General features: G+C 36.6%; 2 protein-coding genes across 3 annotated transcripts in view; both read left to right on the top strand.

Moving 5' to 3' along the window:
- The first annotated feature begins 4100 nt into the window (after nucleotides 1-4100).
- LOC120780433 lies at nucleotides 4101-5004 on the top strand. The gene is made up of 4 exons (XM_040112710.1): nucleotides 4101-4148; nucleotides 4209-4406; nucleotides 4480-4607; nucleotides 4672-5004. The coding sequence occupies exons 2-4, from the start codon at nucleotides 4321-4323 to the stop codon at nucleotides 4767-4769; spliced, it is 312 nt and encodes a 103-aa protein (XP_039968644.1). The 5' UTR covers nucleotides 4101-4148; nucleotides 4209-4320; the 3' UTR covers nucleotides 4770-5004.
- A 7976-nt stretch (nucleotides 5005-12980) lies between these two features.
- Nucleotides 12981-26397, top strand: part of LOC120780301 (poly [ADP-ribose] polymerase) — an 86064-nt gene continuing 72647 nt past the window's right edge. For both annotated transcript variants that reach the window (XM_040112591.1, XM_040112593.1), the window contains exons 1-2: nucleotides 12981-13253; nucleotides 14453-14594. In XM_040112591.1, the coding sequence (XP_039968525.1) occupies nucleotides 13140-13253; nucleotides 14453-14594 (256 nt within the window). In that variant the 5' untranslated portion in view covers nucleotides 12981-13139. The remainder of the gene's footprint in view (nucleotides 13254-14452; nucleotides 14595-26397) is intronic.

Consider the following 26397-nt stretch of genomic DNA (forward strand, 5'->3'; position numbering starts at 1 on the left):
TAGCAGGACCCTATCCGACAGGTTGGAGACGATATTCAGCAAATAGGGTGGTGTTTTCTTTAATTGGAGAGCTCTTATTATATGCGGCCAGTAGGCTGAATTAAAGGCATTCTTAACATCGAAAGTGACTACCGCGCAGTACTCTTTGGAGCCATACATCCATCGAGTTCCTTCTATAGCTTTACTTGCGACGTCAGTAAGCTTTTTGATTGCGTCTATTGTTGACCTGTGTCTGCGAAATCCGTATTGGTTATCGGCCAGTCCGGGTTGCTCTTTTTCGAGATGTTGCTTCAGGCGCACGCTTATTATTCGATCTAGTATTTTCCCCACCGTGTCTAACATGCACAGTGGTCGGTACGAGTTTGGTTCTCCAGGCGGTTTGTTTGGTTTTAGACTTAGAACCAGACGTTGCATTTTCCAAATTTTTGGAAATAAGCCCTCTCGTAGGCACTTTTCGAACAGTCATGTGAACGGGTCAGTGTAGTGTTTAATGGCTATCTTTAGGGCCCTGTTAGGTATGCCGTCCAGCCCTGATGCCTTGTTATTGGCGAACCTTTCTGCTGCCTCTACAACCTCTTTGTTAGTGACTGGTGTAGGTATTGTTCCGGTTTCTTCTGATCGATATTCTTCTGACGGTTGCGCGGGAAAGAGGGTTTCTACTACAGTCTTTAGTAGTTTGGAACAGGTTGGAGCTTGGCCTTTGTATTCTCGAACTTTTGTCATCACTATCCTGTAGGCATCATCCCTTGGATTTTCGTCGAGTTTATTGCACAGCTCTTTGAAGCAGGAGGCCTTTCTCTTTTTAATAGTTTTTTTGAGGTCGTTTCGCTTCCTCTTAAAACATTCCTGTAGCACTGCGTAATTCGTCGATTGTCGCCCTCTTTGGCACAGGCGCCTTGCTTTGTGACATGCGCTTCGTTGGACTTCAATTTCGTCATTCCACCAGTATGCAGGTTTCCTGTGCGTGCCTTGCCTTTTTCTGCACATAGCGGCGTCACATGCCTTGCTGATGTGTCGTATTAAGTGTTCCACCTGTTGTTCCGTTTCTGCAGCAGCGTTGTTCGGGTTGCTATCCAATATCAACTTGAATACCTCTTCATCAAGGGTGTCGACTTTCCAGCCTCTGGTTTGGGCTTTTCTTGATGGACAGAATCCTTGTAACGGCGTGGGGTTGTCTATTTCTATCAAGAGGCCCAGGTGGTCACTGTGCGTGTATAGGTCGCTTACCTGCCAGGTAATCTTCCGCACCAGGGAGCTACTGGCAAAAGTTATGTCAATTACGGAACCGCGTCCGTTTTTTTCGAAGGTGTTCTTGTTACCAGTATTTAACAGCACAATGTCAAGCGTTGAGAACGCCTTTAGGAGCGCGTCCCCTTTCCTATTTGTGTGGGTGCTGCCCCATTCTATTGCCCACGCATTGAAGTCTCCTGCTACAATGTTCATTGTTGTATTTGCAATGTCTCGTACCAAATTATCTAGAACTCTTTCGTATTCATTTTGTTGAACGCTCGGTGGGATGTAGCAGCTGTAAAAGTTTATACCACAAATTTTTGCACGTGTGTAGTAGGCTTGTCCTGATAATGGCTTGCTTTGGAATGGCTTGTTCCCGCAGGCCCATACAGCAGCTTTTTTTGTTTGATCGGAGCTCTAGTTTTCAGTACCCAGATTTTTGTACTGCTCGCTCCACTTTTTGCTCAAACACCGTTTGCGTGAGTAACTCTTGCGCTGCTTCGCAGTGGTTGAGGTTAAGTTGCAAGACTCTCATGTTTTAGCCTTTTTGCACGCTTCTATGTACATACGACATTTTTTACTCCCAATTTGGTGGTCTGTGCTCTCTCGACCAGTTTTTTTACACGCGTAGCAGGATGGTTTTTTTCGCATGTCTTTGCAAAGTGCCCCTTTTCTCCACATTTAAGGCAGCACTGGCTTCTGTCAGCTGGGTTGCTACAATTCTTCGCTTGTTGGCCATATTCCAAGCACGTAGAACACTTCTTAAGGGTCGGTCTTTCCCTGATCCGGCAAACAACCCATCCTATTTTTATTTTCCTCGCGTCAAGTAGGAATTTCGCCTGGTGAGCAGAGAGCCTTTGCACGGCTGTTTGCGTGCCCGCATATGCCGCTCTGATGCTTTTTATTGATGCTTTATCAATGTCATCTAGCTCCTTTATTTGTGCACGTATAGCACTGCAGATGTCGTCTTCAGAGGTTATTTCGTCTAAGTCCCGAATCCCTATCGTTGTTTCGTGGGTAAGTGCTTTAATTTTTGGCTGATTCCCCAGAACTTTACCTATCTCATTTTTGAATTCGCTTGTATTTTCCTTTTGCGCATTTTCACCCAGCTTCTGGAGAGCAGCTTCTTTCTTAACTGCCCTGAGAATGTCGCTGTACTTCATATTCCTTGTTCGCGCAATTATGATGGCATCAGGCTGTCGCGACTGCTTATATGTCGTCCTCTTCTTCCGTTTTACTTCGGTCCAATCATCCTTTGGAGCACCTATGGCAGGCTTATCTGTTTTCCCCTCTTTGGGCTGCCGTGACTCCTCGGCATGGGTGGGTTTGTTTTTCTTCGTTGGGGTCCGTCGTTTGGCCTGCTTTTCATCACGGGGTATTTTTGGTGTTACATCCGTGGTCGGGGGCATATTCAGAAAGTTTCTTCTTTCTTTCATTTTTATCTGCTCACGCTGTGCTTTTCCATATAGTACTCCTATGTTACTAAGAAGGTCCCGTATGTTATTATTGATGGTTCGCTGGGGTGGACACATCAATTCCGTTAGCTTCTTAATCTCTTCTCCTAGTTCTCTCATGTAGTCTACACATGAGAGTGCTTGCTTAGCCAGTGGTGTGCTATCTTGCAGGGCTGGTGGTGATGATCTTGCCCTTGTCGGCTTTTCGACACTCAGCGCATTTGTGGGCGATCTACCTAATCTCGGTGCCCGTTTAAAGGGGTCTATATCCGAACTTGGACCTCCCTGAGAGTAGTTTCTATCTAGCTCCGTGCTAATTCCGTTGTTCATTGCTCTAGATCCGCTACTCATCAGAGCGGCATAGATGTTGCTACTGTTATCACTGTTCCTCGTAGCGTTGGTTGTATTGTTTCTCAGTAAGTTATTCATTATCTTCTGTTTTGTTTTACCAGCGCATCGTGTGTAGGGGGGCGGGCCGAAATAGACAGGAACGGGTATACCCTCGGTGTCTATGCTCCTACCCCAGTTCCCTGAGGCCTGTCCTTCGCTTGACCGATCCCGGAAAACACGGACGGACCAGCGCTCGCCCGGGGCAACGCAGGCTACTAATCCTACGCCCAATGCACACTTCTTGACCAGAGCCCGAAGGGGCTGGTTACAGGCAAACAACATGGCTAATCACCCTTTTCACCCTAGCAACAGAGAAGTCGTTGTTTGAGTTTCGAGGGACTCCCAGTGCGCCACGTTGTGTACCGGTCAACTTTAGTTCTTTTAACAGGAGATATGATATATGATTAATATATGATATAGGAGAGGGCACAATAGACCCTAGGTCGCGGTGCATTACCTCATAACAATATCTATCGAAGTGATTGGAAAGATAATTCGAAAACGATCAGTGCATGAGTCAACAGTACCCATTCGAATTTACAACAGTGAAGCATAATTTCGAACATAACCTTCCCATTTTCGTTGAAGTGAAGTGATTGTAAAGTTTTTCATATTTTCATAAAAACAAAATAAAATTAGTAATAATTAATTATAAATTATAAATTATAAATTTTCCTATTATGAATGTCTCGTTTTAACCAATTCCTTTTCAGACTCGTATATTGAGAATACGAGTATCGATGTTTTAATTTCTTTTTATTTTTCCAATTATTATTATTTCTCTATTATGTATCTATTATTTTTATCAATTCTCGTTTAGTCTCGAATAATAGTATGTTTACATATAACGAGATTATCTCCATTAACGAGATTAACTCGATAATCCGTAATTAAGAAACGAGATTTACCATACAAAATTCCTCTCTAGTTAATCCGAGATTAAAAATTAATCTCAGATTACACAACTAGATTAGCGGTGTTATTCCTAATTTTATCGATAATTTTTGCGAAAAAGAGTAGAAATGTCAAATGACAAAGTAAACAAAAATGGCCGACAGCGAGGGAAAGAGATTAGTAAACTTATTTTTAATAAAATTATTATTTAAAATATATGTAAATTTGTTAATTTTTCAGGAAAAAGAGATCAAGGTGGAACAAAGACAAAGTTGAACTTCTTTTATGCTTGTGGGAGGAAAAATTGCCACAGCTTCGTGGTGTAAAACGTAATTCTCACGTTTTTAAGGATATGTCTGTAGAAATGGCCACAAAGTGGCATGTATATTCCGCTAATGAAATTCGTGTGAAAATACATAATTTGTCAAATAAATACAGGTAAGTTTATTTAATATGCATGTGCATTTATTCATATAAAAGTTTTCAAAAAATTACAAAAAAAAATTTACAGAGATGAGAGGAAATCTATTGGTCCTTCTGGCGGCAGCCCTTCGACATGGGAATTCTACCCTAAAATAAATAGTATCCTAGGGAGCTATAAAAGTTTCAATTTGGAAACATTGGTGGAGGAGAGCACAGGTTAGTAAAACAAAACAGAAATTTGAAAAGTTTATATTTATTTTTATAAACTAATTTATTACAGTTCACGAAGTTGTAGACTGTGCATCACCCCTTAACAGCTCTTCCATTACGCTGGATTCCCAGGAAGAATTGCCGTTTGTAGACGAGGAACCTTTCTAGAAAAAGAAAAAAACATACTTCAAATAATATTCAAAATGAATTTTTGGAGGAATTCCGGGCTTCAAATAGAAAAATTAAGGTTGAAATTGAAGCAATTAAAGAGGATGGCAAGGAGGCCCCTGAAATTGAAAGAGAAAGAAATGCCATCCTCGAAAAATTCTTAGAAGCATATAACAACATATCCTTGAAAACGTGAGAATTACGTTTGACACCACGAAGCATATATCTAGTCCAGGAGAAGATTTTTTTTATTTTATATATGTATATGTATATGTATATGATTTTCTTTTTTTATTTTATATTGTTATGTATGTATATAAATTTTAAGTTTTTATTAATTATTTTGTTTTTCTTATGAATTATTTTCTTTTGTTAATGAATTAATATTGTTATATTGTGATATATTAATATGAAAAATGAATTGACTGTAAATGAAAAAATGAACTGATAAAATAAAACACTTAAACTTACATAGAAATAGAGCTATAGATTTTCTGATGTTCTCTGCATTAGGGTCGTCGGTTCCAAAAATGAATAATGGATCAGGTTGCTCTCGTGGGTGTGCGCTTTCGAAATTTGTTTGCATTTGCAACCATTTCGTATTTATGCTATCATTCATTTCATTTACAAAATTGTGCAAGACGCAAGAACAATTTTTTTATTAATATAGCGTTTTTAATATCGTTCTCAATTCCTTTCCCTATCCTTCTATACCTTGCCTTCAGGTGGCCAAAAGCGTTCTCCAAAACCCTTCGAGATTTAGATAAGTGGTAATTGAAAATATTCTCGTGATCCTCAGCGGCTTGGTTATATTATAGGGCTTCATTAGAAACGGAGTAAAGCGAAACGCCGAGTCTCCTAGAACTACAATTGGGACATTAATGTCACAAAGTTTTTTCGCATTCTCTTTAAGCAGAGGGTTTTGCAAAATTCTTTTCAAGTCGGATTTTTCAAATATTTGGGAATCATTACAACGACCAGGTGCTCCACATTAATGTACATAAATAAACCTATATCTAAAAAAAATGTTTTAAGTATTTTCCAAAACATGTATGTTGTTAACTTACCTGTAGTCTACGAGGGCTAGTAAAACCATTGAGTACCAACCTTTTTAGTTGAAATAGTCAACAGCATCAGATGCGGAGGGCCTAATCTCAATATGAAATTCATCTGAAATAAATTTTATTTGCATGTTATGGGTAAAATATTTCAAATTCATAAACTTACCTACTGCGCCCAGACGTGGGGGAAATGCAATTTTTCTAAATCCTTTAATGCACTCCGTAATTTTTTCTTGCGTAAGAAATGAGCTGGCTAAATATTTAGTTTTAGTATGTTTGGAGAGCGGTGTCCAAAAGTCTTTAAGGTTAAAACATACAGACGCTTTGGAAACCCCGAATAGTCTTCCAACTGTTTTGTACTCAGCAGAAGAACCAAGGGCATACAAAGCGATAGCTATTCTTTTTTCTAATGGAATACATTACCTGTATGTAGTATCACGTTTGCCAATGTTTGTTAGCTCATTACATAAAATTTTGAATGATTCCCGACTCATTCTGAAGCTCTCCTTGAAGAATTGCTCACTATTGAAAGCAATGTCGAGCTCCCAAAAATTACCGTGCCTTTCCTACAATACAACGTCAAGTGGGAATTTTATAAAATGATGTAATTGCTTACGTGTTTCCACAAACGTTTTGGCCTATTGTTATTTATTACAAAAAGCAATAAGGAATTTTGCATTTTTATCTCAGTTAATATTTTTTCCAATTTAAGTTGTCGTCTTTTTCGTATTTCTGTAATCAAGTATACAATCGCGTTCTTTTGTTTTGCTTCCATATCTTTAATTTTTATTATATTTTCTTTCTTAGTTCACGAGTAAAAATATTGATTCACGAAACTTTACAATTCACCAAGAAGATTACAAATACAACAAATTTGACAGTTGATAATCTCACTTGCCTATGTAAACGGGTAGATTATTGAACAAGCCAAGGCCTGAATCAAAACGCGATTGTCCGAACAGACTTTGGGCTTTACATATTTCACAGGAAAATGGTAGAAAAAGTCTAACGATTTGATATCACACGATCTTGGTTGTCAATTGACTAGCCAAAAACGTGAAATTATCTGCTCAGCGGAGTGTTCTCTCAATAAATCCATTGATTGATGCGATGTGTAGAAAAAGGTCTCACCAGCATCATTTTTGAAGAAATATAGACCGATATATTTCACCGGCCCACAAACCACACCAACCCGTTGTTTTTTCTAGATGAAATGGCAGTTCTTGAATCTCTTCAGGTTACTCTTCGTCCCAAATGCGGCAATTTTGGCTCGAAACTGTCGAATCTTCTTGGAACTTTTCAGGAGACCATAGAGTGAACCAATGTCAATTGGGAAAGTCGAGCAGTTTCAGTTCTTGCACAAGCTGTATTTTGTACGCTTTCAACATTAAATGCGCCAAATCGTTCCATACATCAGTCCCAGTTGCTGCGAACGTCACCAAATGGACTCTCCATCGTATCTGTGCTATGTTTTTTTTACTTCTTGCTGGACTTGGTCTATTTGGTAGAATATTATCCAATAATGAATGCTGACTTTCAAGAAGGATGCAGGTGTTGCGAATCTAGCCAAACGTGTGTTAATTTCTAAAACGAGGTTACGGGTTACAAAATAAAATGGAATATAAAAATAAAAAAAAAGGAAACAAGTAAGAAAGAGATAAGTTCGGGTGCTACCGAACATTTTATACTCTCGCACCTTGCAAGACTCAAAGCCAGAGAAATACTTTAAGGTGTAAAACCACTCATATAGAGTAAAGTCAACCGGATGTTCGAAAAACCTGATATTAGTTATATGGGGGTTAGGCCAAGTTTTCGCTCAAATTTATCTATTATTAACACAAAGATACACTGTTATGAACAAAACAAGCCCTCTTATTTTCATTGGGATAACTCACATATTGATCGATATATGCAGTACAAGTCATCACGAAATTCGAAAATCCCATTTTTGACATACAGACATAAGAGAAGGATTACCTCTTAATTTCAGTTATATAGATACATATGTATATCGCACATTGACCAACATTTTCTATCAAAAGTCAACTTTAGGTACCGGAGTCAAAATATTCGGTACCTAGGGGCTTGAACAGTTTTCTATTGGATTTGAAAAACAACCAATTAAAATTAAAGTGACCCCCAATTTGTGAATAACGTATTCACGTAATCATGTAAATTTTAATATGATCCCTAGACAAAAAGGTAATCTTCCGAGAGGCGAATAATGCCTTTCATGACATCTTCAATGCTTGGAAATCGCACCTGCGGCGCTGCATCGCCACAGAAGGAGCCTATTTTGAAAGTTTTCAAAAGATTAGTTCAATACATTTTTTTAAATCGACTGAGTCCTATTACTTTCCGGACAAATCCTGTACTTTGGTGCCAGAGATTTTGCAAGAAGCTCATAAAAAGGAGGATATTTTTAATCTTCGGAATAAACATATTCACAAAATTCATAATTTAATAATAATTTATATATCCTGATAATTAAAATGCATTGATTTCTACCTTTACCATTTGTAGAATACAATTAAATAAATATAATTTCAAAAAGATGCATTGTTCTTATTTTTATATTACTCTACTGCTACCTTAGATTTTGATTTAGCGGGTGGTGAAAGTTTAATAATTCTAATCAGTTGTCCTTATGTAAAATTGTCTTTTAAAAAAATCGACTAATTGTTTAGCAAGTGTTTGGGATCCACGTTGCTATCAAAAATTATTTCTTTCGAAAAAGTGTCCTGAGGTGTTGAAGTTCTCCATTTTGAACTGTTTGCGACTAAACTTGTAAATAAGTGTATTTTTATTGCTCAACAATAAAATGCAATATAGCGCAAACTAGGACGCCTTTTGAGACGAAAATAGGATTTACATCGATTCCTTCAGTTATTCATCGTTCACGAGCCTTAAAACGGCCGTTATATAGTATTAATAGCAATGCAAGGAGCGGATAGGCTGAATCCTTATTAAGAAATAGTTTTTTTTCGCCGCTGTTTATTAATATTTTCTGTCTTAACATTAACATCTCTAAGCCTTTAACAACTAAAATTTCGTTCATTATATTTGTATACTCTTGCAACATGTTGCTTAGGGTGCTTCAAAAAAAAATTTTGAATTTTTTTTTCAACTCTTACCCCCTCAAATGTTAGTGATTGACAAACAAAAAATCCTACCTCAAGCCAGGCGCTGTAGCTTAACTCTAAGGGGTCGCTATTTTTTTTTAGGTTCCCATACATTTGGCATAGGAGTATTCGTTTTTTCATTCATACTAAAATTTCACCAAGTAATTTTCGTTTCTCAAAAATAACCATCACATACTCAGAAAGTTCATTTTCGTGAAAGCTGTAACTTAAGTTAAAATTAATTTAAAAAATTGAAACTTGGTTCACTAGTTTCTTGGTACATAAAAGAGGACGAGTTCGTAGATGGGCTATTAAATGAAAACCTTAAAAGTGCCATAACTAAGCATTAAATTTAGATAAAAAGCCGTAATTTGGCACAGGGTATAGCAAGGACCACATGTGGGTTAAAACTTAAGAGAAAACATGGACGTGGCCTCGTCCTCTAAATGGTTGATTGTATCTCAGAACAAATTCCCATACCTACAAATCGGATGATAATCCCGCCCACTCTTCGTACAAAACTAAAAAATGCTAAAAACTACCAAAAACGCAATAAATAAATAACATAACTAAAAACGCCTGAGACATTAAGTTTTAGCCCCGAGTGGTATGAAAGCGCTTTATCGGAGCTGAGGCAATTGGACAATGAGCGTGGTACCGCTTACTTTTAGGTAAAATCACATATCTCGGAAACTGCTCCACGGATTTCGACCAAATTCAGTATGAGACATTCTACTGATACTGACTAACTGTGTGAAGTCGGACTACAACCACTTCTATTTCGAAAAAAGGGTAAAATAAAGCGAAAATGTTACCAAGCCTTCACATAACTAATATCAGGAGTTTTCAACATCCGGCGGACTTTATTCCAAATATGGTTGGTGATTGTATATGAGGTACCTTACTGAAATCCTGGGAGTCTGTGGCATATTAATTGTATGTAGTATTGCAAAAGTAAATAAAATCGAGTCAATGCTAACCATCATGGTTTTATTTATAATGATTTTAAATAGCAAATAAATAAAATTGAGTCAATCCTAACCATACAAGTTTTATGCCGAATAAGTCAGTCAATGAGTATTATTTATATAAAATTGCTTCAAAATATGCTCCTGAGTATACCTTGATTGTAATTCTTACAAAAGATTTATTATTCTTAAAATATATTCAGGGTTTTCACAAGTCTCATAAATTTATAAGTTATAACGATTCGAAAACATAGCATTGAGAATTGTAAATGTGTAAACTCATTTTTCTATGAAATCCAACAACAACTTTTTTAAACAAGTGTAAAAATTTATAATTTTACGATTTTACGATGCTTTACGACGGGTTGTGAGTACCCCAATTATATTACAAGTACAATTTTAATAGAAATAGCACAAGAATGATAGAAACAAGATTGCGCAATGCGCATGTTTGCTTTCAGTCAGCTGTTCTTGCTGACGTCACGGTTGACTTATTATTATTAGCCCGCGCCTTTGAATGTGAAAGAAATTTGCAATTTGAAATGGGTAATTATAGCATTTTGATTACAATAATTTTACTTTTATAACCAAACACTCTTGCAGGTTTAAGTTCGCGGAGTCTAACGAAGTTGCTACCTAGCGCTTTTCTCACATTAACCAGATTAACTCCTGCAGAGGCTAATGAACGGCAGAAAAGGATGGAGTCTTGTTCAAACCACTGTTTCTTATTCAAATTGTAATAATAATCTTAACTAGCAATTTATTCCATTTATTTATAAGCATGTATGTATGTTTATTATATTTTTGCAGGCAATATTTTTCAACGTGTGTCAGTTGATCCATTCTGACCCCAATGAAAAAAAATGATGACTTGAAGATTCTCAACAACGACGCGCTTGAAAATTTGGCAAGGTACATCTGCCACAAACTTGGTAAAGACAACCCCGAAATTTGTGCCAATTCAGAAAATTGTTCGTCTTATACTTGGGTGGATCACCTATCTGAAGGAGGTACTGATTCGCATATACATATGTAAAAATTACGTCCAGAAGCACTCAGATTTAAGTAATTTTGTAAATTGTAGCACCAAAGTAAAATAATTGTTTTTCAGAGCTAGAATGTGTTTTAGGATTCGTTCCTTAAATAAAAACTTAATTGAAAATATGTGCAGCAAAAAAAGAAAATTAAATTAGAAAATAAATTGATAGTTGGTCACAAAATATTCAATATTTTTATTTGCATAAATCTGTATAGTTGAAACAAACACAGCAAAGAGACAAAATTAAATAATACAACGAAAATACCATGAAATGAAGGGTCGGCTTTTGTATACCGTCCCAGGATTTCGGGAAAAAACTGGTATGGTCGGATAGGGGAGATTCTCCTGATCACGAATATATATGGTTATAGCCACAGGAAGATTATAGTTTTCGAGATATTTGCAAAATTTGCAATATTTTAATTATATTTTTTCTATATTTACACTATCACATCACTAATTCGTTTGTACACATTTATTTTGTATCATATGTATATTGCAAAAATAGCTTTTATTATACATACATTTAAATTATTGTTGAATTACGACTATTTAATAATAACAAATTAATTTCAAACTGTCAAATGATAAGTGTTACCTTATCGACATCATTTTTAAAAATAAATTTGTCAAATAATTAGTGTTAACGTACTAAAATATTTTACAAACTAAAAAAAAAAACAAATGAAAAGAAATATTATACCCCAAATAAAGGAAACATAATCATTGATAAACAGTAAAAAAATTATAAAAAATAAAAAGAAATATTATACCCTAAATAAAGGAAACATAATCGTTGATAAACATTAAAAAATTTAAGCGGCCTGAAGGCCGCCAATGTAAAAATGAGTTCCACGCGAAAAAATTTGGTACACCCCGGTGTTGGACCGACCAGGGTTATTTTTTTTTGAAGCGCGGCCAAAGGCCGCCCACGCAAAAAGGAGTTCTACGCGAAAAAAAATCTGAAACATCCCGGTGTTTGTTCGACCAGGGTTATTTTTTTTGAAACGCGGCCGAAGGCCGCCCACGCAAAAAGGAGTTCTACGCGAAAAAAATGTAATACACCCCGGTGTTGGGCCGACTAAGTTCATTTTTTTTTATAGGTTGTTGATTCTCGTAGTTGGGGTATAATCTGTTCACTTTATTACAAATGATGTCTATAAGGTAACACTTATTATTTTACAAATTTATTTTTAAAAATGATGTCGATAAGGTAACACTTATGATTTGACAGTTTGAAATGAATTTGTTATTATTAAATAGTCGTAATCCAACAATAATTTAAATGTATAACAAAAGCTATTTTTGCAATATATGATACAAAATAAATGTGTACAAACGAATTAGTGATGTGTTATGGTATATAAAATTGAAAAATATAAGTGCAAAATTAATTTTAAATACAGAAAAAATGTTATTAAAATATTGCAAATTTGAAATTTTAAACGCGAATATCTCTTAAACTATAAGCTTCCTGCGGCTATAACCATATATATCCTTGATCAGGATAATCTCCTCTATCCGACCATATCCTATTTATCCTTGAAATCCTGGGACGGTATACTAAATTCTTCCCGAAATGAATATGTAGGTAAATGTTCACTATAAAATATTCACTTATATTGATATCTTTTATTAATATTCACTTATATTTAAGTTAACTTTTGATGATATTCATGTTTTTGTATGCCTGCAATACAAAATTGATTCTTATTGCAAAGAAAAACAAGCAACTGAAAATCAGCTGATTGTACGTTGGTCAACCTTGACGTAGATGCGCAGAACGAACAAAATTTGAACTCGTCATTGCGTAATCTTGTTTCTATCATTCTTGGGAATAGCACCGGTTTTAATTTTTTTGTTCCGGGTTACATCGGGAATTTACATGCAAAATGTTAAGGATCTTGATCGTGCCATCCGGGTGTGAAAATAAGTATATAAATAGTTTCCGATTTGGATAGCTATTCTTTAATATTGTAAGCTACACGTTCAATAAATATTGTGATCCTGGTCTCCCGCTAATATATATTGAAACTGTAGCAGTGCATATAGAATGTTTTGCGGCTGTTTTTGAATGAACTAAGCCCGGAAATTTTGTCTCGCTGGGTTAATTCTTTTATTGCGAAATAAAGAAATTTTGAACTATATACACTTGGTATACGTATCAGTTCACTTTGAATATGGATTTGGCTCTACCTTACAAAAGTGAATACGCCAAGAGCGGTAGAGCCTCTTGTAAAATGTGTAAGTGTTCTATCGCTCAAGGAAGTCTTCGATTGGCGGCAATGGTTCAGGTTAGTGAAATTTATTAACTAGTAAAATATAAAATTTGAGAAAACCAGTGTACCATCCAAGAATTTCGGGCATAAAATGGGCTGCGATTTAGAATAGCATCCCCCGATTTCGGGGTTAAAATGGGTATGTACGCATAGAGGAGGTCCTCCAGATCAAGAATATATGGTTTTTGAGATATTTGCATTTAAAGTTAAAAAAATCAACTATTTAAAATGCGTGTTTCACCGATTTATAATAAATTTTACACTTATCTTTTTAAGTTTTATATCGGGTAACATTTAGATTAGCATCCCCGGATTTCGGGGATAAAATGGGTGTCACTGGAAAGGTGGCGTTCTCCAGATCACGAAAATATATACATTTAGTTGCCGCTGACTTATAGTTTTAAAGATATTTGCATTTAAAGTTGAAAAATTGACAACTTTTACATTGATAATTTGTGTATTGTGAGTAACTTTTTCACTTATATTGTGCACTTTTCACTTACTAACACTTCACTATAACGTTTCGGTATATTCATTTTTTTAATATTTGTTGTAAATAAAGCTTTATTTTAATTATTTTATAAAGCGCGGCGCGAAAAAAAAATAACCATGGCAACCCTTTTCTTATTGTGCAAATGCAGAGAATTGTAACTAAAATAAATTTTTTTATAGTTTTCGATATACATATTTGTATATAAAGTCCAAAATTTGTGAAAGTAATAATCGCTATTTTACTATGTTTAACTTAAATTGCACACATGTTGCAATTAATATATTTTCATTTTAATCTACACATTGAAATATATTTAAATTTTACATTTATTGTGCATTTTTTAAGAAAATAAATATACTTCAAAAACACTTTCACAACTTCATTTGATTTTCATTGTTTTACATTTTTTATAAGTGGTCTTGAACAATGCAACAAATCTTGCCGTTTACATATTTTTTTCGGTAAGATTTCAATGTGGCCATCGCTCATTTCCAATTGCTAAACGCCAAAACCTTCAGAACTCGAACAGCTGATCGGAAAAAATCTTAATAGTGCCTTTTTTTTGCAGCGCAACAGAAGTCTCCCAACAAAAAAAGCGGCTATAACTATATGTATTCTTGATCTGGAGAACTTCTCCTATCCGACCATACCCATTTTATTCCCGAAATCCTGGGACGGTATTCTAAAGCCGACCTTAAAATTTACCAAATTATTTTCGTAGTCTGCGTTTCATGATGGAAAACAGCCGATGTGGTTTCATGAAGATTGTTTTTTTAAAAAGCAACGACCGCAATCTGTGGGAGATATTGAGAACTTTGAAAACATCAGATTTGAGGACCAAGAAAGGATAAAGTTAAAAATTGGTAAGACCTGTTCGCCTTAAAAACACTAAAATTATTATTTTTTACTATAATATGTATTTGTATTCATGTTTTTATCAAATATTCTTAACATTTCGTGATGAAATTTAAAACTGCAAATAATCTTGCAATATGCAACAATCAAAGCCAGGATATACCTTAAATGTAAAACGTCAACCAGAGGAGCAAGCAATTATTTATGTATATGTACAGTGGCTCGCAGCTTTTTTTATGCAGCGAATTTTTCCGATTTTAAGACATAGGAATACGAAAATGATACTAGTATTATTAAAAAGATAAAAAATTTTACTTTCACACTTCATTTATTTTTCTACTTTTGCAACCAGTTGCTATAGAGTATTATAGTTTTGTTCACCTATCGGTTGTACGTATCACCTAAAACTAAGCGAGATAGATATAGGATTATATACATATATGTATATGATCAGAATGACAAGAAAAGTTGGAATCGGGTTGACTGTCTGTCTATCCGCCCGTCCGTGCAAGCTGTAACTTGACTTGTTAACTTGAGTAAAAATTAAGATATTTCGATAAAACTTGGTATGTCGGTTCCTTAGTACAGGGTAAATTCATATGTGGCGTAATAGGACCACTGCTACGTCCACAAATCGCCATTAACCGAAAACATATAAAGTGCCATAACTAAGCATTTATTTAAGATGTAAAGCTGTAATTGTATATATCTTATAAGAACTCCTACTCACCCCCTATATAACGGTACTGTTAAAAACTATTAAAAACGCAATAAATCAAGAAACAGAAACCCTAAATTTTACCACCAAGATAGTATGAGAGAGCTTGGGGAAACTTACCATCTTATACCATCCCACCATTTTAGGGTTAAAAGTGGTATTGTTAGATAGAGGAAATGCTCCAGATTAAGAATACATATTATATAGCCGCCTCAAACTTATAGTTTTCGAGATATTTTCATTTAAAGTTAAAAATCACCACAATTTGAAGTACGCATTTTTATACTCTCGCAACAAAGTTGCTAAGGAGAGTATTATAGTTTTGTTCACATAACGGTTGTTTGTAAGTCCTAAAACTAAAAGAGGCAGATATAGGATTATATATACCAAAGTGATCAGGGTGACGTGTAGAGTTGAAATTCGGATGTCTGTCTGTCCGTCCGTCCGTCTGTCCGTCCGTGCAAGCTGTAACTTGAGTAAAAATTGAGATATCATGATGAAACTTGGTACACGTATCTCTTGGCTTCATAAGAAGGTTAAGTTCGAAGATTGACAAAATCGGCCCACTGCCACGCCCACAAAATGGCGAAAACCGAAAACCTATAAAGTGTCATAACTAAACCATAAATAAAGATATTAAAGTGAAATTTGGCACAAAGGATCGCATTAGGGAGGGGCATATTCACATGTATTTTTTTTTGAAAAGTAGGCGTGGTCCTACTAAGTTTTTTGTACATATCTCGGAAACTACTATAGCTATGTCAACCAAACTCTATATAGTCGTTTCCTTCAGGTATTTCCATATACAGTTCAAAAATGGAGGAAATCGGATAGTAACCACGCCCACCTCCCATACAAAGGTTATGTTGAAAATCACTAAAAGTGCGTTAACCGACTAACAAAAAACGTCAGAAAGACAAAATTTTACGGAAGAAGTGGCAGAAGGAAGCTGCACCCAGGCTTTTTTAAAAATTGAAAATGGGCGTGGCGCCGCCCACTTATGGACCAAAAACCATATCTCAGGAACTACTCCACCGATTTCAATGAAATTCGGTATATAATATTTTCTTAACACCCTGATGACATGTACGAAATATGGGTGAAATCGGTTCACAACCACGCCTTCTTCCTATATAACGCTATTTTGAATTCCATCTGATGCCTTCTCTGTATAATATATACATTAGGAACCAATGATGGTAGCGGTAAAACTTTACTCATATACGGTATTTGAAAAATATGTAAATGACGGATAATGAAATCTCGATTATCACTTTATCATGCGAGAGTATAAAATGTTCGGTGACACTCGAACTTAGCCCTTCCTTACTTGTTGAGATTTAAAATTAATTTCACACTTATGTATATTATGTACTTTTATATCCACTAACACTTACTAATTCGTTTATACACATGTATTTTATTGTATATAGTGTAAAAATAGTTTCACTTCAAGATTTAACTCATTGTTCATTTCAAGTTAAATAAAACAACAACTAAAGGGTTTCAGTCTGTCAAATAACACTGTGGAACATTTTTGTGATTATTGTCTGGGGGGTGAGAAATTCCAAGTCAGGGTGATGGTACTAGGTCAGTAAACCCCTCAAAGGGCTTGGCGTTCGTATGTGTTAGTTTTTTTTATGACCTTTTAATTTTTTTCCTTATCTTGATGTTTTTTCGCTTAGTTGTAACATTTTGGCAAAAACGTAGTTTAACATAACTCGCGAACCACTATTATCTATTTTTCCAATCCATTAGACGGTTGTGGCAGCTTTTACACACTATATTTGGTACCCAATTTTCGTTCACTATAACATAAGAAAAAATTTTCATAAAAAAAACTGACACATACGAACGCCAAATCCTTTGAGGGTTTTACTATACTGACCTAGTACCATCACCCTGACTTGGAATTTCTCACCCCCCAGATTAGCTGTTGTACTGTGTAATCTGTGCTACCTTATCCACATCTTTTATAAAAGAACTAAAATCGCAAGAAATCTTTTTATTTCCCGCCATTGGGGTGTGTCAAGTTTTTCTTGGCGTAAAAACCGTGTTTGTGTGGGCGGCCTTCGGCCGCACTTCAAAAAAATAACCGTGGTCGGTCCAACACCGGGGTGTTCCAAGTTTTTTTTCGCGTAAAACTCTTCTTTGGGTTGGCGGTTGTTGTTTTAACGGTTATCAGTCCCCGTTAGGATGGTAAGGGCCATCTGTGTTGTCATCGACGTCATCTAACGGGAGGCCCAGGAAACGTGCTGTTTCGACGGGGTCGGACCAAAGGGAAAAGGGTGTTAGATGAGTGGGGTTGGTAGGACATGCAAAGAGGTGGTCAGCGTCATGCGGAGACTCGTTGCATGCAGGACATATGTTCATTGGGTACGTCTGGGTCAATTCTGGATAAGTACGTGTTTAACTTGCTACAATATCCAGAACGAAGCTGCGCTAGGGTCACTCGCGTTGCTCGCGGCAACTCGAGCTCTTCGTCTGCGATGGATGGTGGTTTGACTCCAAGAACGCCATTCACGGGAAGGTAGTCGGTGAAGATGTTATGGCTCCACTGTGAATAGCGGTCAGTACCAGTCGGAAAGTCAGTTGCGTCCGAAGTCCGGTAGGCGTACTGTACGACGTCGTCGACGTAGTCAAGGAAGGACCTTTTGATGTTCCTAGGAGGCGGTTCCGTTCCAAGCAGATGGCTCCAAGGATGATTTTTACGAAAACATCCCAGCAGGAATTGCTTGGAGAGGAGTTCATTATGCTCCTTAACCGGGAGCATAAGCATCTCACTGTGTAGATGTTCGATAGGAGACATCAAAAGGCATCCCGTCGTGGTCCGGAGTGCAGTATTTTGGCAGGTCTGGAGTTTCCTCATTTGCGTACCACTGCATCCAGGCGACCATATAGGTGTTGCGTAGTTGAGGACCGGCCGGCCGATTGCCTTGTATGTTACCAACAACGTTTCTTTGTCTTTTCCCCATGTGCTGCCGTCTAGCGACTTGAGGATATTGTTGCAGCTCTGTACCTTGGCAATAATCGCGGTCGAAGGAGCATAGACTATCGAAGGTTACACCTAAAATCTTAGGGTTATTTACAGTTGGAATTTTCACGCCATCGACTGCAATATTAAGTTCAAGTCTATACTCCTTCGTCCAGTTCGTATAAATGGTCGCTGAGGATTTGGTGGAGGAAAGTGTGAGGAAACGAGAAAGGTCGGAGAGGTATCTGTTTACTTTCGAACTAGACTTCTGCATGAATGCACCCATATGAATTACTTATTCTTGAAGTAGGCACACTTCTTTTTCTGCACAGTATAATTGAGTGAGAGTGAATAGGGAAATATTGACTGTATTGACAGGCAGTGTTTTCACTCCATAGTTGTACAGCTGTTAATGAGTACAGCAAAATTGGTGTGCAGTTAACGCACTGTACAGTGTTATGGTGTGCAGTTTACTTACTGTACAGTAAGAGAATCTTAATAACTGGTATGTCATATGCAAGAATAAGATAAAAAAACGTTGGTTTTATTTTTTCGGTGAAAATGTATTTATTATAAAACAAAGAGCTATATTAATTATTTTATGCTGCAAATGATTCTATATTTAATTCATTAATATTGGAATGGAGAAACGCTATTTTGTTTACCAAGTCTTCAGTGGTGGCAGGTTTTGAGCGCTTTTCACTGATTAATTTTTTTGCTACAGAAAAACCCCTTTCAGATGCTGCACTGCTCGCCGGAGTTGCTTATATCTTGCAGATAATTTGTTCCTTTTCTAAATCTGTGAATTTTGTCAATTTATTTGTGAGTGGAAATAAAAATAGGGCAATGTTGTGAAATTTGTTTAAATTATCATGAACTATGGAATCTAAATATTTTAAAAATGAAAACTTGTATTTTTGTAAAATTTCGATGTCATTGTCTTGTGGAGTGGATATTTTTTTTAGGTTATTAATATGTGGAATAGTCAAATGCAATGTTGGATAATTGTTACCCTCCAGCTTTTTCGAACAAGCCTCAAACGAAGCAAGAAGTTTCACCAGTCCGCTAATATTATTTAAATTAAAATCTTGAATTCTACATATTTCTTTTTTTCCATCAAAATCTGATAATTTTATTGCAACAAAACTTATATTTTCTTGTGCGTTCATTGCACGAGTGTCGTTTTCCTTACAATCCATGTTTATGCACGTGTTAATAATACTGAACTCATCTGCACAGTTGTATAATAGCACACCCAAACTGTCCTTATAATTTTGCTTGATGTCCCTCGTGTTAAAAAAATACAAATGTAGTATTCATTCACGAAGAGTACAACCATATACTGTCCTCACTCTGAGCGAGAACAATAAAAATGCTGTGCTACCTACTTCTGCCCTAAGAAGTATACTGTACAGTAAAGAATGAGTGTAGTATTTTTAAGAACACTACACTACTGTACAGTTTTGTTAAGCTAGATATGGGTACATTCATGCAGAAGTCTATTTCGAACACATGCCATCGATTCCATTGCCCGACGTCAATATCGTGCAATCATCTGCGTACGAGGTTATGGAAAGCCCCTCTGTTGACTGCGGGAGTTTCGAGATGTAGAAGTTAAACAGTAGCGGGGAGAAGACACCACCCTGCGGAACCCCCTGTTTAATTCTTCTCAGTTTAGAGGTTTCACCTCGAAATAGTACGGATGATTGACGACCGTTCAGGTAGTTCATGGTCCACCTCTTTACCCCTGAATGACACGTGGTTTTCTCAATGTCCTGCAATAGCGTTGTGTGGTTGACTGTGTCAAAAGCTTTTGACAAGTCCAACGCTACGAGGATCGTTCTCTTGCAAGGTGGTTTCTGGTTTAGGCCACGAACTATCGTGAGCGTTTATGACGCTAAGTGCTGTGGTGTGTGTCGCGGTCATTAGCTAAAACAGCTACTTCGGCTGGGAAATTGGGGCGGATTTCCACTATTCTTCCAGCCGGGATGAAGCGAGCGGTAGCTGCTGCGATCACCTTGCGGAATCGACGTTCGCCAACGCATACGTCCGTAGGAATGGGTAGAGCGTTAAAGGTGCTCTCAGTAAATTCTGTGAAGCCGACCCAGTTAGCTTTATTAAAGTTAATGAAGGTGCGGTTGTCCACAGAAACGAAATCGGCAGGTCGCTCGATCGAGATAATTATGGGTAGATGGTCTGATGCGAGAGTTAGCATAGGTCGCCAGGTAATATCGGGTGAGCTGTTACAGGTGCCCATAACTTTGGTGGGGCCTTCGTCATTCATTGTGCAGAATGTCAAATCGTCAATCTGTTCCGCCAGCTCCATCACCCTACGTTCATTTGACAGGCAGGACGCCTAGTACCAAACGGTTTTCACCACGAAGTAGCGCGCCTATATTCGGGTGATGTCATGTAGGGCAACATGTAACTGGGGGGATGTATATATTAAATAATTCGAGCTCGGCATCGCCTGACCGGATAGCTATACCCTGACATTCTAGGGTAGTATCCCTGCGGTCGATGTCTTCATAGATTAGACGATACTGCACGGTGTTGTGCAATATGAAGGCTAGGCCACCACCATTATCTCGCTCGCGATCCTTACGTAAGAAGTTGAAACCGGCACAACTCAGAAGATCTGAGCGGCTATTTATCTTGGTTTCTTGGGCCGCAGCTATCGATACGCGTTTCCGGTCAAGTCAGAGTGGGAGCTATGTTGCCTGTTTGAGCTCCTGGGGACCGTGGAGGTTCTCTGTTGGCCACAGCCGTAGAGGCTAGTGTCGCAGTATTGCGTAGGCAACATGGGCCCACGTAACTCGTGGTCTACTCCCTGTGAGTCTTAAGGCCTAAGCAGGCCTTAAAATGCCTCCATCCATTGCATGTATTACACCTGACCGAGGTGGAGTTTGGATGGAGCCTTTTTGCGCAAACGCAGCAGAAAAATTCCTCCGGGCCCGGGTTGGACTCAATGCCAGCACGAGTCAGGAGGATACGGTGCAACCCTGCTGCAAGGCATTGCTCCAATGATGACAAACACAGATTAAAACTCACCGATCCAAACGGGGTTAGATCGCGGAAAAAACAGCCCTTGGGCGAATGAAAGCCGAGTCAATTCCGGTGCGTAGAACCGGCTGTCGTGGGAATTGTTGGGTTGGCGGCTTAGCGGCCGCGCTTCAAAAAAATAACTCTGGTCGGTCCCACACACAACTGTGTAATTATGGTAACACTTATTATTTGTCAACACGGAACACTTGCTTATTTTAAGCAAATATCCAAATAATTAATATAAAATAAATATGTAGAAAGAATGTAGTGAAGTGTAAGTGTATAAACAGTGCATAATATCAAAGAAAGAGTTACTATAAATCAATAAATTGCAAAATAAAATTTGCAAAACGTTCAGCTTTAAATGCAAATATATCGAAAACTAGAAGTTTGCGGCGGCTATAATTATATACAGTCAAATACCATTCGGAAAGTGACAGATATTCAGTAAAAAGTCTAAAATTTACGAAATGGGTCGCTATTCACTAGAAGAAAACTGGGAAATATTGAAAACTTGAAAAAAAACCGAGGATGGTCAATTTTACCGAAAAATCATATATAATTGTCGAGAAGCCAATGCACCCAGTACGAATCACTATGGTGCGGATTTTGGTCTGGTGGAATCATCGGCCCATTTTTCTTCGAAAATAAAGAAGGAACCGCAGTAACCATCAATGGTGAGCGATATCGCGCAATGTTAACCGAATTTTTCTTTAATCAAATTGAAGAGGAAGACTTGGACAACATTTGGTTCCGTGCAGGACGGCGCTACGTGCCATACAGCAAACGCTACACTCAATCTTTTACGCCCTATCTTCGAAAATTGCATAATCAGCCAAAGAGGTTATGTTAATTGGCCTCCCAGAAGTTGCGATTTAACTCCGTTGGACTATTTTCTGTGGGGAGCTGTTAAAGATAAATGCTACGCCAACCATCCAGAAACAATTCAAGATCTAAAGTACGAGATTCAAGCTGCAAATTTAGTACGTGGCATTCTTCTTACATTCTTACTACTGTGATCAAATTGAAAGGTGAACTTTGTCCATTTCATCTCCTTCAAAGTAATCCCCTTCCGCTGCAATACCCTACCAATTGTATAAATTAAAAATTCACCTTCAATTTGATCACAGTAGTATGTCACAGTGTAAAAAATGGAATCATATAACATTATTTTAAATTCCACTTGATTCGTTCAGTTTCCAGTATACAAATCAATATACAATTAATATAACGGGATAAGATTTTGCACGAATAATGTCTTTAGTGTGTGCCACCTTATAAACAAAAATTGTTTACATCCAATAAAAAAATTTCAAGCCCCTAGGTACCAATTTATTGACTTTTGTTGGAAAATTTCGGCCAATGTCTGAGATATACATATAATTGAAATTCAGGATAGTACTTCTAAGACAATGGTCTGTATGTCAAAAATGGGTTGAATCGGACCAATAATTCCTTAGCTCCCGTATAATATAAAAATTTTAGAACTTTGGGATGACCGCATATATCAGGCAATATGAAAAAAGAGAGAGTGTTTTATTCACAACAGTGTATTTGTGCCTAAAATAGATAAAGATTAAGCGAAAACTTGGCTTAGCCCATATATAACTAATATAAGGATTTTCGAACATCCTTAACTCTATATGATTGGTTTTACATCTTAAATTATTTCCCTGGCTTTGATTCCTACAAAATACAAGAGTATAACATGTTTGGTTGAACGCGAACTTAGCCCTTCCTTACTTGTTAAGCTTTATTTGAAAGTTTTCTTAGATGATCGTGATGCGGTGCACTCTGAATTCTTTCCGACCGCCCAAACTGTCAAAAAGAAATACTATTTGCACGTTGTGCGTCGTTTGCACTTAACTATTCGTAAAAAGAGGCCTGAATTATCGGCCGAAAACTCTTGGTTTTTGAACCGTGATAAATCACTGTCTTATACTGCATCGTTCTTCTTCAAATTTTCAATCAATTTAGCTCCATGTGACTTCGGGCTATTCATCAAACTCAAACGACTGCTTCGGGGAAACTGTTTTGAATTAAAGCGGCAAAATTACGATTGAGGAACAAATGTCTTAACTTTAAATAAAAATATTTCAAAAACTATAAGTCTGAGGCGGGTATATGTGCGTACATTTTTTAATCCTGAAGACCGCCCATACCCTCAATTTTCGGCGCCAAACGAATCCTACTCGTTCCATTGAAGCCATTAAACGAGGTTTGCTGTTGTTGTTGTTGTACCAGCAAATTCTGCCGAATTGACAGTCCTTGGCCGGATAAAAATCCGGGTCCGTTCCGGTTACGAAGACGGAATGAGGTTTGCTCATTGGATGTTATTCCGCAAACTGACTTTAAAAACTGTTTCGAGGATTGGAAAAACGTTTTCACAAGTGTGTTTGGACCAAGGGCGATTACTTGGAAGTGAACGAAAAAAAATTTCAAGAATCAATTAACAAAGAATCTTATAATTATGAACAAACTCTTACTATTTTTGTCTCATATAGTTGCCGCAGATTTGTTTTAACTTTAAATGCAAAAATCTCAAAAACCATAACTCAGTGGCAATTAGTGATGATATTGCGTGAATCAAAAGAATTGAACAACATTTAATATTGACATAACCTTATTTTTTCTGTATTTAATATAAATGTTATTGGACAAAAAATTAATAATATACATATAATTCATTATAAATCAAAGAAATTTGCTGTTTAAATTGTTAATTTTTGCTGCTTATTATAATGTTGGATGGACCAGGGTTATAACAGGTGGTGCAAAAATAACCTTCCGATATTTTTTGGAAAATTAAAAACTTTTTTAAAAAATGAAAAACTTTGATTCTGCTTGTTGATTATTTTTATTTGGTCTTTTAAATTTTTTTGCATCAAGTCGAGAATAGGATATCATGTAAATTGCCGCCGCCACAGTTGATTGTCATTTTAGCCCTTTTTTTATGGCATTTTCCGTCCCTTTGGCCAGAACTCCCGGCGATAGGTCCTTACATTTTTGACGGATATTGTCTTTAAGAGCTGCAGGAGTCTGAGGCTTGTTGAAATAAACCAGCGACTTCAAAAAGCCCCACAAAAAAAAGTCTGGAGCGGTCAAATCAGGCGATCTTGCTGGCCAGTGAAAATCGCCAATCGCCCGGGAAATGCATCCTTCAGCATATCGGTTGTGGCACGCAGTGTAGAGTACTATTGTTTATTTACGTGTATTTCGAATGTGTTTATTGTCAATTGTAAAATTTATAGCATCTTCTAACTTTTGCGCCACCCTGTATATTAAAAATATGTACATATTTTTTGTATTTTTTTTAATGTAAGACAGAATTGCTTAGCTGTCAGAATTGGTTTGCAAACCTGATTGGATTTTCGTCTTTTTTAACATACACAAAACCAATATTCGAACCAGCTGTTTACTAATGTGACAAAACTTGCAAGTGTATACATTTGTAAGCAATCCTAATAAAGTTTTTAATACGTTCCGAATTAAGGGAAGATTTTAAGAGATAACATTTATCGAAAGAAAAAAGATGCATTTGGGTGTTAAATTACGTTTATTATGTTTTGTAAATCTAATATCTTTAAATATGCGGATTTTTTCCAAAAACTCAATAGTTATGACATTTCGTGTTTTATACTTATGTTTTTCCTTATAGAAATAAAAATAAATTAATTCGAAATAATAAAATAACATGATTTCTTTACTTACATTTCAAATCTGTGAGCGACTATCTTCTTGCTTTGTTTCTGACAGCAAAACCGATAAAATTGGTTTCCGTGACACCCAAAACCAATAAAAATTCTGTTTCGAATATTAAACCAATAATATCTGAATTCATGACACCTACTACTTTTTTTGATCAGTTTCAATTCTTATTCCGACAACTATCAGATTCCACAACACCCAATATTTTATTTTAGTAGGGACTTAAACATATGCTGACAATTTAATTTTTTGGTATTTGAAATAGGCTAAAAGGTTTATCCCTGATATTTCTGCCACTTTATTAGGATTGCTTAATCTGAAGAACATCTCCTATCCCAACATACCCTTTTTAAATCCCAGCCGTTTATATTAAGGATTGTTTTTCCTTTTTTTATTTGAAGTCCTTTTTATGTTTTTAAAGTAACTGTTATATAGCGAGTGAGTATGCTTAATTAATTATTAAATTGTCTAGTCTGACCGTCCTGTCAGCAATGTTTCATTACCCATTGCGAATCGCTTAATCTTAATAATGTCGATCTATTTCTGGAGCGGATGCTCACTGGGGATAAAGAGTATGCCACGTGCCGATACAAACAGTGACCAAGCAAGACTTGACGGTCAGAAAAGCTTTGCTATATGATTTGCGTGATTTGCATATAATCATGTACTAGGAGCTGCTCCCTTACAACCATCCTCATAGTGGCCTATAATGTCAACTATTATACGGTGTTAAGGAATTATTAGCCCATGGCGGCCAGCTTCGGCAAGTAGGATAAAAATTGACACTCGCCAGAGGTGCAAAGAGCTTGGTTGGAAAATTTCTTTTGTACCCACCTTATAATACGGAACTGTCATCAAGTTATTACTACCTGTCTATTATTTTTTGTTGGGGGAGAATTATGTAGATGAAAAATTCGCACCGAGGAGCTTGTGAAAATTTAAACAAAAATCTTTTTCGAATAGTAATGCGTATTAAGTTAACTATTCACGTTTGTTCAGTTTCTATTGTATATACATATTTTTTACATTCCTTCTCTAACATTTATGTACGTTATTATTACTTTTTTTAATGAAATTTATTAAATAAATAAAAATTATATTACATACTGTGAGAAAAATTTTAATTTGTGGTTGATTTACAGTATAGACAAATTTCAACTATGATAGGCTTTCTATCACAAAGAAAATTTACAGCTTTGATAGATTTATAGTCAGCATGGTCATGACTCAGAAAAAGACACGAGTGAGAGCAATATATCGTCACATAAAATGCAAAATAACGTAACAACATTTTCGGAAATTTACAGGGGAAAGAGTGAAACATGATATAAAACAAAACATGAGTGAAACAAAATTTGAATATTGG

The sequence above is a fragment of the Bactrocera tryoni genome, unplaced genomic scaffold, assembly GCF_016617805.1.
Source record: "Bactrocera tryoni isolate S06 unplaced genomic scaffold, CSIRO_BtryS06_freeze2 scaffold_25, whole genome shotgun sequence".
NCBI classification, from domain to species: domain Eukaryota; kingdom Metazoa; phylum Arthropoda; class Insecta; order Diptera; family Tephritidae; genus Bactrocera; species Bactrocera tryoni.

Excerpts from the sequence above, each read along its gene's own strand:
- LOC120780433 (XM_040112710.1), top strand. The coding sequence starts at position 4,321 with ATGTCTGTAGAAATGGCCACAAAGTGGCATGTATATTCCGCTAATGAA. Across the intron at positions 4,407-4,479 it reads AATTTGTCAAATAAATACAG|AGATGAGAGGAAATCTATTG; the intron begins GTAAGTTTATTT and ends AAAAATTTACAG. Across the intron at positions 4,608-4,671 it reads ATTGGTGGAGGAGAGCACAG|TTCACGAAGTTGTAGACTGT; the intron begins GTTAGTAAAACA and ends AATTTATTACAG.